At 50.7% G+C, this 12,545-nt stretch overlaps 1 protein-coding gene across 1 annotated transcript in view; it reads right to left on the bottom strand.

The window, feature by feature from the left end:
- The window catches only part of FSTL4 (follistatin like 4), a 408,583-nt gene that overhangs the window by 18,074 nt on the left and 377,964 nt on the right, over positions 1-12,545 (bottom strand). Inside the window, exons 11-13 of the mRNA XM_025860911.2 lie at positions 12,232-12,258; positions 8,404-8,522; positions 3,233-3,382 (exon numbers count right to left, since the gene is read on the bottom strand). Of these exons, the coding sequence (XP_025716696.1) occupies positions 3,233-3,382; positions 8,404-8,522; positions 12,232-12,258 (296 nt within the window). The remainder of the gene's footprint in view (positions 1-3,232; positions 3,383-8,403; positions 8,523-12,231; positions 12,259-12,545) is intronic.

The following is a 12,545-nucleotide window of genomic DNA, read 5'->3' on the forward strand; positions in this document are numbered from 1 at the left end:
CAGTCATTAGGTGTCTGCCTTCGGCTCGGGTTGGGGTCCTAGGGTCCTGGGATCGAGCCCCACACCGGGCTCCCTGCTCCACGGGAAGCCTGCTTCTCCCTCTCCCACTCCCCCTGCTTGTGTTCCCTCTCTCGCTGTGTCTCTTTCTGTCAAATAAATAAAATCTTTAAAGAAAAATGACTTAGAAGATCTGAACAATGCAATGAACAATCTTGACATAATTGGACATGTATACAGAATACTGTACCTACCATTAGAACACACATTCTTTTAAAGTGCAAATGAAACATTTTTATCACATTGATTCTAAGCTGGGTCATAAAGCAAGCTTCAACGAATTTCAAAGGATTGATATTACTCAGAGTATGTTCACTGGTCAGAAAAATCACTAACAGAAAGCCTTCTGCCCAACTGGGCTGGAGAAACCAAAACCCTGGTTACATCCACATTTCCCCCTACAATGAGCATGCACTGGGGCATTGCTGGGAAGAAAAACCACAACCCTGCTCACCGGCCTCACTTTCTCTTTACATCCGCAAGCCCTCAGTGGGCCTTTGCTTTCACCCAGCAGTCCTAGCACAGTGCCCTGGTCAGTTCAATCTCAAATGCGCCCTTCACCTCCCTCTTCAAACCTCCAGGCTGGGTGATAATTTTCCTTCTTATTTCACTGAGGAAATAAAAGCAACCACAAGAAATGTTCGTCCACCTGCCACCCATTGTTAACTGTCACCTCTTTGTAAGTGTACTTGAATATTTTCCATTTCCTTCTGTTATGTGAAAGAATGTGCTTTTATCCAAAGCTGGCATCTCTACTTCTCTGCCCTGGATTCCACTGACTCCTGCCTACTTCAGTGATGCAGAAGAAGGGGAAGATGTGTGGGAGTTTTTTTCCCCCCAGCATTACATACATACATGCATACCAATGCTGTAACATCACCTATTCTAAAGAAGCTTCTTCAGTATGCTCTTACCTATTGCCTCATTTGGCTCCTTTTACCCATATTTACAGCAAACCCCCTCAAAATGCTTGTCTCTATTCACCATCTCTATGACCTCAAGCTTGGATTCTATGATCATGCTATCTGCTCCTGGCAAGGTGATCCATGGGATACCAAATCCAATGGCTGATTCTTAGGATCCATGATCTGCAAATGCTCACCTATATCAGACACCACTAACTGCAAACTCTTCCTTAAGACACTCTTGGTTTTGGTTTCTGGAACCCTCAGCTCTCCCCTTGCCCCAGCCCCAATTTTCTTCCTACCTTTCAGGCTCCTCCTGCTTGGTGTCCTTGTTGGCTTCTTCTCTCCTTCCTGATCTTTAAGTGTTGGGGTGCCTCAGAGCTCCAACCTTGACCTCTTCCCTATCCGTATTACCTTCAGTGATTTCATCTGCTTCTCTGGATTTAACAGTTGGTATGGTGACAATACCCACACTGACCTCTCTGGCCTAGATCTCTCGTTGGCCTCCAGACCCGTTTATCCAATTGCTTATTTGACATCTCTACTTACATTTTTATTTTTATTTTTAAAGATTTAGAGAGAGAACGTGAGAGCATGAGTGTGGAGGAGGGGCAGAGGGGGAGGGAGAAGCAGACTCACTGCTGAATGCAGAGCCTGACATGGGGCTCAATCCCACAGCCCGGAGATCATGACCTGAGCCGAAATCAAGAGTCGTACGCTCAACTGAAGAAATCACCTAGACGCCCCAGCTAACATTTATAATAGCAGTTTACACTTGGCAGGTCTAAACCCAAATTCCTAATTTTCTCGTCTTCCTGCTCCATGGCCTGCACCCCCTGCCTTTCCCGAAGTCTCTGTAGAGTACATTACTCTCCTGTTGCTATGATAACCTAGTACCACAAACTGAGTGGCTTAAAACCACAGAGATTTAATTCTCTTACAGTTCTGAGGCTCAAAGTCCAAAATTAATTTCCTTGGGCTGAATAGGGATGGCTGCAGGGCAGTGCCCGCTCTAGAGGCGCTAGGGAAGAATGTGTTTCCTTGACTTTGCCAGCCTCTAGCCCTGCAGTCCTTGGCTCATGGCCCCTTCCCCCATCTCCAAAGCCAGCAGAGCCCCAGTGTGGTTCAGTCCTCCCAGTGGCACCTCTACTTCTCTGCCCTGGATTCCACTGACCCCTGCCTACTTCAGTGATGCAGATACTCCCCTCCCTACACAGGCACAGTTCTCCCTGCCTCCCTCTGATATGGGTACTTGCACTTGCATTGAGGTAGGAGGTAGGCTCATCCAGGTCATCCCCGGTAATGGTCCATTTACACATCCTTAATCACCTCTGCAGAGTCCCCTGTGCCCGAGAAGGTGACACTCATAGGTTCTGGGCATCTTGGGGCCACTATTCAATCCACCACACACAGTAAATGGCATCACCATTCTACCATTCCTCAAGGTAAAGAAAACTCCCAACAACCTGATTTCCTCTCTCTCAAACTTACATTGAATGCAGCAGAAAATCTTTCCACATTTAAAATCTATCAAGAATCTGATCAGTTCCTGCCACCTCCACGGCCATCTGCAGTTCATGCCTGAATTATTTCAGTAGCCACGACGCTGCTGTGCTTTGCCATTGGTTCTTTTTTTTTAATTGTTATGTTAATCACCATACATTACATCACTAGTTTTTGACGTGGTGTTCCATCGGTTCTTAACGGAGCCTGACTGTTTCATAATCTAAGTCAGATGAGGTCACTCCCCGGATGAAAACCCTTCGTGGTTTGGGCTGTGCTTTACCTCCCCCTTCACCATTCCCTGCGCTCCCCGCTCCTCACTGTCCTCCAGAGCCTCCGGCCCACCCTCTGCTCCCAGAATGGGAATCCCACTTGGCGTTTAGATCTCAGAATCTGTTCACCTCCAGAGCAAGGGCCGATTTGAAACAGTCATCCAATTCCTTTGTCACATCTGACCTGTAAATAGAACTTAGAATTTAGAGTTCTCTAACATTCTGATTTCCCGTCTGTCTCCCAGACTAGAATATAGGATCTAGCACTTGACTGCTCATTCGTGGCTGTTTTCCAAGGCCCTAGAACAGTGCTCGGCACATAGTAGGCCATCAATACTGCTGAGTAGCTGCACGTGAACCTTCTTTGCTCTCCGCCCCTGGTCCCCAGTCTGACCGCCTCTCCAAGGAGCTGGGCAGGGGGCAGAAAGCCAAGAGGACTGTGGCAGGCTGTGCCCCGGAACCGGAAGCCCCCCTCACTCCCTTAGAGAGATGTACCTGTAGAACTTTCTGGGCTTGCACGTCGACCACGAGGACTCTGTTCAGTGCTGGCTGGGCCACATAGATATACCGGTGCCGGACGTTCACGGCTGAGGCCCACTGGCATGGCTGGGTGGCATTTCCTTCCGCTTGGGGACAGATTTCTTCCTGTAAAGGAGATAGGCTGCCATATATCTTCTTAATCCCCCGGCCCGCCTGCCATGTGTGGATTCCCTCTCCCCCCCCCCCCCCCCCTCCCTCTGTTCCTACCTCCACCTTCCACCTTCCTCCTCCTCACCTTCCACCTCCTCCCACTTACGAGGCTGGAACTTCCCTTTGTGTGTGTATTTGTGTTTTTTTGTAGCGGCAGCCGCCAGGCCTGCCTTCCTCCCCCCTCGTGTGCGAACTCCCCCCTCTCCGCATCCCCATCATCTAGAAAACTTCCGTCCATGGCCAGACTTCCAAAAGAGTGACCTACCCTCTCTGCTTCCTCACCACAGAGCCGGCAGTGTTCCCACCGAGCTCAATACTCCGTACTTCTCATTTACTAAATTAAACCTGTGTCGCCTTTTTATTCGAACTTGGGGTGTCATCTGACTCTGCTGACTACTCCTTGCTTCTCCCCCCTCCCCCGCCAACCCCACCACCCCGTCCCAGGGGCTGGGCCTTCTCTGTTGTTTGATCCTGCTCAGTTTGCCATCTCTCTGGGTTGGAACACACAGCGGTCACTCAACGACTTTTCCTCTCCAAAATCCACTCCCTTTGCTAATCTCATCCCAACCTATGGCATCAAATACCGTCGACATGCTTACAACTCCCAAATTTGTATCTTTCGTTAGAGCCTCTTCTCCGAACTCCAGACTTAAGCAGCCAACCACCTAACTATACTTAGCTGTTTGCTGTACACCTCAAACTTGTGAGTCCAAAATCAATGCCCAATTTTACCTCCCAATCCTGCTCATTCCCTTAACAAGATGGCAGCTCCACTGTTTTACTTCCTTAGCCCAAAACCCTCGTGGCCACCTTCGAGTCCTCTTCTCATCCCCTCGGCCCTCATCCGGTGCATCAAACATCATTTCAGCTTTGCCTTCAAAATACATTCAGAATTTGACTTTGCCTCACTGCTCCCACCTCCATCACCTGGGCTCAGGCCACACAGTTGTTTTTTTTTTAAATTTTTTATTGTTATGTTAATCACCATACATTACATCATTAGTTTTGGATGTAGTGTTCCATGATGCATTGTTCGTGCATAACACCCAGTGCTCCACGCAGAACGTGCCCTCTTTAATACCCATCACCAGGCTAACCCATCCCCCCACCCTCCTCCCCTCTAGAACCCTCAGTTTGTTTTTCAGAGTCCATCGTCTTTCATGGTTCGTCTCCCCCTCCGGCTTACCCCTCCTTCATTCTTCCCCTCCTATCTTTTTTTTTTTCTTAACATATATTGCATTATTTGTTTCAGAGGTACAGATCTGTGATTCAACAGTCTTGCACAATTCACAGCGCTCACCGTAGCACATACCCTCCCCAATGTCTATCACCCAGCCACCCCATCCCTCCCATCCCCCACCACTCCAGCAACCCTCAGTTTGTTTCCTGAGATGAAGAATTCCTCATATCAGTGAGGTCCTATGATACATGTCTTTCTCTGATGGACTTATTTCACTCAGCAGAACACCCTCCAGGTCCATCCACGTCGTTGCAAATCAGGCCACACTGTTGCTCGAGCACTGCGGTAGCACCCAGGCTGTACCCCTTGATTCTACCCTGGCCACCCCCGCCCACCTGTTCTCAACACAGAATCCACGGGCATCGCCGTAAGTCTGCCCACCTCCCTCCTCATCTCAGCACCCTCCCCTCCATTAACACTCCTTCTTGCTCAGAAGAGGATCCAGGTCTTTCCGGAAGTCTGCAAGGCCCTGCCCCCTCTGGCTCCTGCTATTCTGCGGAGCTTCGGCTTTTCTCTCCCTTACCCACTGTGCTCCATGCACATGGCATGCTTGCTTTCCTTCCCCTGTGCCACCCTCCTGCCCCTCTTCATTGGCCTGGCACTGCCAGCATGCCTTACCTCCGTACCTGGCTGCGTTTGTCATTTCCACTTAACTTTGTGCACTGATCTGTCTACCTCCGTTTAGGCCCTCTTTGGTTACTAGAATGTTCTGTGACAGTGGGCTCTTTGTCTATCTACTTCACTGCTATATCCTTAGCACCTAGTAAAGTGCCTGACATAGAATGGGTGCCTCAAATATGTTTGTTGAATGAATAAATGATTGAAAATGGGGACCATCTTTTCCCTTATCTTCTGTGATAGTCTCATGTGTTTCATCATGACTCTGGCCCAGCTCTGTCTCAGTCTCCTTGGGGTCCCTCTTGGTCTGCCTGTCCTGTAACTACTGACCCCCAGGGTTCTGTTCAGGTACCCAACTCAAACCACTCACACACACCATTGGCGGTCTCGTCTACTGCCCTGATTTTAGCCAAAGCCCAGATGCAGATGGATCCCAGATCTGTGTCTTTAGCTCAGAACTACCTTCTCTAGTGCCTGCTTGGTTCTCCCACAGCCCCCTCATACTCAGCCAGCCACGCTGAGCTGTTCCTCTCTTCCATACCTGCCCCTCCCACCGGGTCTTCATCAGCAGCTGGCCAGCCAGGACCAAGCATGACCATCACCCTTGCTGCTTCCTTCTCCCCTACAGTCTGCCACAAATGAGTCACCAAGGACTACAGAGATGGCCTCCTCATTCCCTGAGTTCATCTACTTTCCAGGTTTTTCCTAAATGACTGCAATAGCTTTGGGGCAGAACTGTCACCTTCTACCCTGGTCACTGCCCGGCATCACATTCAATCCTCACAACCACCCCCATTCACATGTGAGAAAACAGAGGCTTGGAGGGGTTAGGTCACTTGTCTAAAGCCATTCAGTCTTGCTGAGTGATAGAGGTGGGATGTGAATCCAGGGGTGCCTGTGTCCCTGCCTACTACATGTGCTGCTTCCCACTGCCCAGAGTGGACCCCTCATCCAGCAGAGACACCTGAGAGAAGCACTAATCTACTCGTTCAGTGCTTTGACCAGAGGCTCGCTTCATGGCAACCCTCTTGGGAGATGGTGGGGCATTTTCTAGAGGAGAACACGGTTATTTGGGACTGTCACCTAGCTCACCATGGTCTTGCGCTGTCTGAAAGGCCTGTGGGGCCTCTCCTACTGTGACTCGTTCTGGCTTTTTAGGAAATGTGAGTCGTGGTTACGTTTTCAGAGATTTCCCTCGAGCTACAGGTTATTGCAAATCTATGAGAAATTAGTGCCCATGTGACAGGGTGCAATTATTTAAACCTAACTGCTAGAAATTAACTAGGACCACTCTTTCTAGATGGTTTCACGGCTACTACGTGGAAGGAAAATTCATCAAGGGTAGCATATCTAAAAAATGATTAATTCAAATGAAACAGCCCAGAAAACAGCTGTTCCAGAGCTACAAATGTGAGAGAAGCAAGAGCCTGAGACCTACCAAGAGCCAGCACAGGAATGCAACAAGCTGGCTGCAGGAACCCGCCTGGGTGTGGCCCACTTCCACTACGAGCTCCGGGCCCGTCGCTGCTCACCAGTTCCTTCACTGCATGTCCTCGAGGAGGGGCCCAGGAGGGCCTGCAGAGGACTCTTTTGGGTTAATGTAATTCTACCATCAAGTAGCTAAGGGTCTACCTTATGCAGGCAACCACCAACACAAGAGAGAAACCAATGGGAGGGACAGAGCCCTGGGGTGGGGTCGGGTGACGAAGCACTGTCTAGGGGATGCCTGTGGACAGCTGGGTCTGGAGGGCTAGAAAGGCTTTCCTGGATCTGCCACCAGCAGTCACCTCTGCAGCCTCTGTCCATGTGGCATGGCAGCTCTGCTTTTGGTCTCATGCTTCATAGCACCTCTGATGCTTGGGGCATTCTTGTGTTTCATGCTCTCTCCCCTTGTTCCTCTGGGGCCCCTGAGAACCTTGCAACTTACGTCCTCTATTGACTTGTTGAAGACCCCTTCCTTTTATAAACTTTGCTATCCTTAGGTTCTGTGACCCATGTTCTCCAGGCTTCCTTAAAGCTACTTCTTTTGCCTGCCAGAGAGCCGACGACTCTCCAGCCCACCACGGCCCATCCCCATCTTCTGGATGTTTCTATGCTTGCGTCCCATGGGCATCTTAAACTCACTACATTATAGGCCACCCTCATCTCCTTGATGAAGAGCCTATCTGCTCTGCTTTGGGGATCCCCAGCACGAGACGGAGAATGTGGCCTCTGTACAGGGCCTCATAGAGTGAAAGAATGAACTGTGCCCCCCTAACCTGCCTCTCCTCCTCCTGAGTGAAGGGCACTCTGCTCCTCCTAGCAAGACCCCAGATGACCCTCGTGGTGCCTGTTGATCTTACCTGTGAATAACACTACAATCGATTTTTCCCCTTGCCACTGCCCCTGGCTTGGCTAGGTCACTACCCTTTCTCACATGGGTGCTCACAACAGCCTCTGCACCTGCTTCTGGGCTTCCAATCCAGTCCTGCTCATCATTACCCTCACTGGGGCCCCGCACATGTTCTAAAGCAGCCCCACCAGGGCCTGGCATCACTTGAAGTCCTCCAGGGGTCCCCAGAACTCTTAAGATCTACCATTAAAACTCCTTAGCTTTGACCCTGACCTACATTCATCCTAATCTCAGTCAGACCAAGTATCTGCGATTGCCGGATGTGACAAGACATTTTATGCCACCTTTTGCCATGTTCATGACATTCCCTTTAGAGACCCATCCCCAGTTCCTACTTGTTCTTCACAACTGAGCCCAGGGGTCCCCTGCTCGGGAGCCTTCTCTGACTTTGTCCTCCCCGGGTCTGGAGAGGCCTCACGCTTCAGTGTCCCCAGTGCACCTTGCACCTCCTTCTAGCAGCACCTTTTGGGCTGTCTGTTCACACTGCTGTCGCCATCCCTTCTCTATGAACTTGGGGAGAAGAGAAACCCACCTGTAAGCCTTAGGCCTCACCGAGGGCTCTGTGCACCAAAGGCCCAATCAAGGAATGAGACCTTCAACTCTTAGCCTTCCGTGGACTTTCTGGAGCTTTGGAACACATGTGGAACTACCCCACATGCAGCAGATGGAGTCTCGGAAGTCAAGGGGGCAGTCATGGAAGACCGACTTGCAAGCACGGACACTTACGTAGCTCATGAAGATCTTCTCCGTGGGTCTGAGGTGCCTCTGGATCTCACAGTCCATGGGGTGCAGGATGATAATGCCATCGTCCGAGAAGACGTAGAACATGTTCCCCACACTGAGGCCTGTGAGGAGTAAACACGGCCATGGTTATGCTCCCCTGTCCCCAGCGGCTAGCTCCAAGGTAGGGTCACGTGCCACATGGGGCACATATGACACCTGCGGTTTGTCTGCGTGGGGTACAGGCACCGGTTGAGGTGATGTGAGATGAGCAGGTGGTGTGTGGGCAGCATGGGGAGAAAGTGCCAGAGGGCTGTGAATCACTACAGCAGATGAAGGCTCTGCGATCCCCAGGCTATCCTCCTGGACATGCGCTTCTGCCCTAGGGCGCCCTGGGCGGGCCACCAACAGAAGGTTTCAAATGAATGATAGCCTTGGCTCTGACCTACATTTGGTCTTTCCTGTTCTGAAAGAGTCTCCCTTGGTCGTTTGTTGTCAACTAGTCAAATCAGATGGATCAGATCATGCCAGAAAGGCAAAGGCTAGCTCTTTTTTTTTTTAAAACACATTTATATACAACACCACTCCCTGGAACTTAGGGTCCTGACAAAGCTGTGGCTGCCGCTCCTTTGTGCCAATTTCATCCTGGCCTGTCAGTGCCAGCAGACCCCCCTTCAAGACAGCCTGCTAGCTGCTCCCTGATTTCTGCTCCCACCTCTGCCTCACCCATTTCTCTGTGGCAGCCCCAGGTCAGGCAATGGACCCACAGCCTGGTCAGGCCCACCCGCCTGCTCCCACCACCGCCCTGGTGTGGTTGCTGTGGTCGGCGGGGAGAAATTTCAGACTAGCAGAGAAAGGGCCGTGGGAGGAGCTAGTACCGCCTCCTTATTATAAACACAAAAAAACTGAGGTCCAAGGAAGGGAAGGGGCTTGCTAGAGGCTACTTGGATTTATGTCAGAGCTGGGGCTAGACCCTGAACCCCTACTCCGGGCTCTTCTGCATCACTGTGCCTCAACATAAAGGGTAAACATGGCACAAAAATAGTTAAGGTTTGAGTTCTCCCTTTCTTTCTCCCTCACTTTTTTTCTTGTGAGGGTAGGATAGTCAACAGATTTCCATAAATGCTAAGAAAATTAAATACATGAAAAACACACTCTTTCCTAGCATGCTCAGAAACCCAGCTAGTGACTTCACTGACTATCTGGGTAAGTTTTTAGTGTTAGAAAACAATGTAACATGAAATAGGAGCCAACATTCCACCTGCTTCCAATGGCTGCAGGCAATTTTCTGGGCCTCGGGCCCTTACTGACCAGGAAGCCCCAGTGCCTGGGGTTCCCAGTGTGGATCAAGGTCCCTGACTCCATGACACAGTCTTAGCTGCTGCTGGTTCTATGCTGAGAGGGGCTCTGGGCAGGAGGGCTCTGCCACTGGGCACAACTGGACCCCAACCTCTGAGAAGCTAGCCGTGCCTGGGAGCACCCTGCACAGGTCCCAGTGGGGAACCTGGGGTGCTGGGCAGCCTGTCCCCAAGAGCTACATAAAGGGGCCACCCACGAGGGCCCTGTCTCAGCTTCCAGGGCATCCCAGCTTCTGGCCCGTATGTGCTCTGTCCCCATCTATCTTGCCCCTGTGGGGCCTTCTCTCTGTCCACTCTCACCTGGCAAACTTCTTTTGCTCAGACCTATGAGTCAAAATCCCTGTCCCTGGGGGTCCCTCGGCCTCCAGGGGCCTCTTGGGAAATCGACAGCTGCAAGGACCAGTGCAAGACTGAAAGCTCGGGGGACTCCATGTGGGGTTGCAGCTGTGGCCACATGGCAGGCGAAGCACAGCCTTGCTCATCGTCAGCAACAGAATGCGGGCCTCGACAAACAACTGACTTCACAGGAGAGCCAGCCTCATGATCCGGCCCCTGGAAGGTTCTGTCTGAGCGTCGCTTCTCCTAAGGGGGCACGAAGAAGCTTTCTTTGCTGTGGTACGCCCCGATTGTCTCATTTCTCTTGTTGAGAGGGGACGGTTCCCTGCCGGCCTGTTGAGTTACGCTCCGGTGTTTCCTAACCCCCAGCTCTGGGTTCCAGCTGTGAAGGGTACAGGCAGCTGGCTGTCCGGGCAGGATGGAATTTGTTTGCTGCTGCGCTGTCCACAATGAAGGCAGCACCTGCCAGCCCGGAGCCCGAAAGTGGCCGGGGGTCTTAAGTTGGCCTCAAGGTGGGGCCTCTATGGCTGCATTTCACACACCCCAGGGCCTCCTGCATTCTTTGCTGGGCTCCACTTTTGAAACTTGAGCCTCTTGGTAGTAAACTCACTTTAGAAAATTACCACCTCTCAAGGACACAGAGGGAAAGCGCTCTGCGTGCATTGTGGCCTAGGAGCTAGGTCACGCACCGCCGAGGGACAGCTGTCCATGATGAGTGGCCATCGCTACAACCTGTTCTTCCAAGGAACCCTAAAGCCTACTGGCATCCATTCTCATTTCTCAGGCTCTGCTTTTGTTTTGCTGAGATGGACTGTGGGCAGCAGTGCCTGACGTTCAGGAAATTGTTCTGAGTACGCGCATATGCTAGGCTCTAGGAAATGCCATGAGATGTTCATGAGGAAAAAACGAGACAGGAACTAGGCCGGCTTTCATTTGTTTTTTTTTTTAAGATTTTTAAATTTATTTGTCAGAGAGCACAAGCCGGGGGAGCGGCAGGCAGAGAGAGAAGCAGATTACCCACTGAGCAAGGAGTCTGATGCGGGACTCGATCCCAGGACCCCAGGATCATGACATGAGCTGAAGGCAGCTGCTTAATCAACTGAGCCACCCAGGTGCCCCCCAGGCCAGCTTTTAAAGAGGTAGATTTTGTGCTTAACCCTGAAATCACAGGGTGCATTCTGCCACTTCTCATACTCCTCCCTGACACCACCATCCACTAACCTGGAGAATAAGTTATCTCCAGGTGATGTGAACTCTGCTCTGGTGGAGGGGCTGCCCTGGGCTGGGGTTCACAAAGGCACATGCACCCCAAGCAGTGACTCAGGCTCTATAACCCAGTTCCCACATGGGCCTGCTATTTTTTGAACCACATGAAATTGTCAGTATTTGACCATTTTTGATGTATAAGAATGGCCATTTTTTTTTTTTTAGGGCCCAACCTAATATCTAAAGATGGTTTGATAAATACAAATTTAAAAAAGTCTATTCAGGGGCGCCTGGGTGGCTCAGTCGTTAAGTGTCTGCCTTCGGCTCAGGTCAAGGTCCCAGGGTCCTGGGATTGAGCCCCGCATCGGTCTCTCTGCTCCGCGGGAAGCCTGCTTCTCCCTCTCCCACTCCCCCTGCTTGTGTTCCTTCTCTTGCTTTGTCCCTCTCTGTCAAATAAATAAATAAAATCTTAAAAAAAAAGTCTATTCATTTAAAAATATACATGTAAATATACATTTACAGAAATCATGGTGGCTTTTTTCTTTGGCATTTCCTCAAAGTATACACTAAACCCCAACACCAATATCAGCTTCTGGAAAAAAGCTGAAGGCCTCATCCAACTAGGAACCCCTGCCAAGTAATCTGCTTCAGGGACAGTTTCAAACAGCTTCAGATGGCAACTTCCTACTTTTAAGTTCTAATGGACTGGTGTCCATTAAAGACACTAGTAGGTTTTAAATCTGCTTCTCAGTGTGTGACGCTTGAGTTTGACAATTGACCTCCCCCCTCCCATCTGGTCTGGCAGGTGGGCCCCACCTGTGGGGACTGCGTGGTGTCTGGACAAGCTGATCGTGGCCCATGGACATAGGGCCTCACAATGGAGGCACGAACACAGGCGATCACAAGCACAACACAAAAGAAGTGAGCTTGGTACCTTCCTCTCGCCACAGAATGTTTGCCACTGCAGCGTCAGAGAATCAGGAGCGCGGGAACGTGATTGGGGGAAGGAAAAGAGAACAAAACAATGTCAGCAACTTTACTGTCGTGATTCCTTTCAGGGACGAACGGCTCCCTAATCCACCGTGTGTGGAGTCTGCCCCACTCTCCGCCCCAGCAGCAGCGCGCTGATGGGACTCTGGATGTGGACACATGTTTCCAGGTCTCGGGACCTTTTCAATTTCTAAATAGTCTTTGAAATCAGGTCCCCAGGATCATGGAAACTAATGGGATCCTCCACTGCTGTGGTTG

Source organism: Callorhinus ursinus, unplaced genomic scaffold (assembly GCF_003265705.2).
Source record: "Callorhinus ursinus isolate GAN/ISIS: 27379988/994484 unplaced genomic scaffold, GSC_fseal_2.0 scaffold30, whole genome shotgun sequence".
Classification (NCBI taxonomy): Eukaryota; Metazoa; Chordata; class Mammalia; order Carnivora; family Otariidae; genus Callorhinus; species Callorhinus ursinus.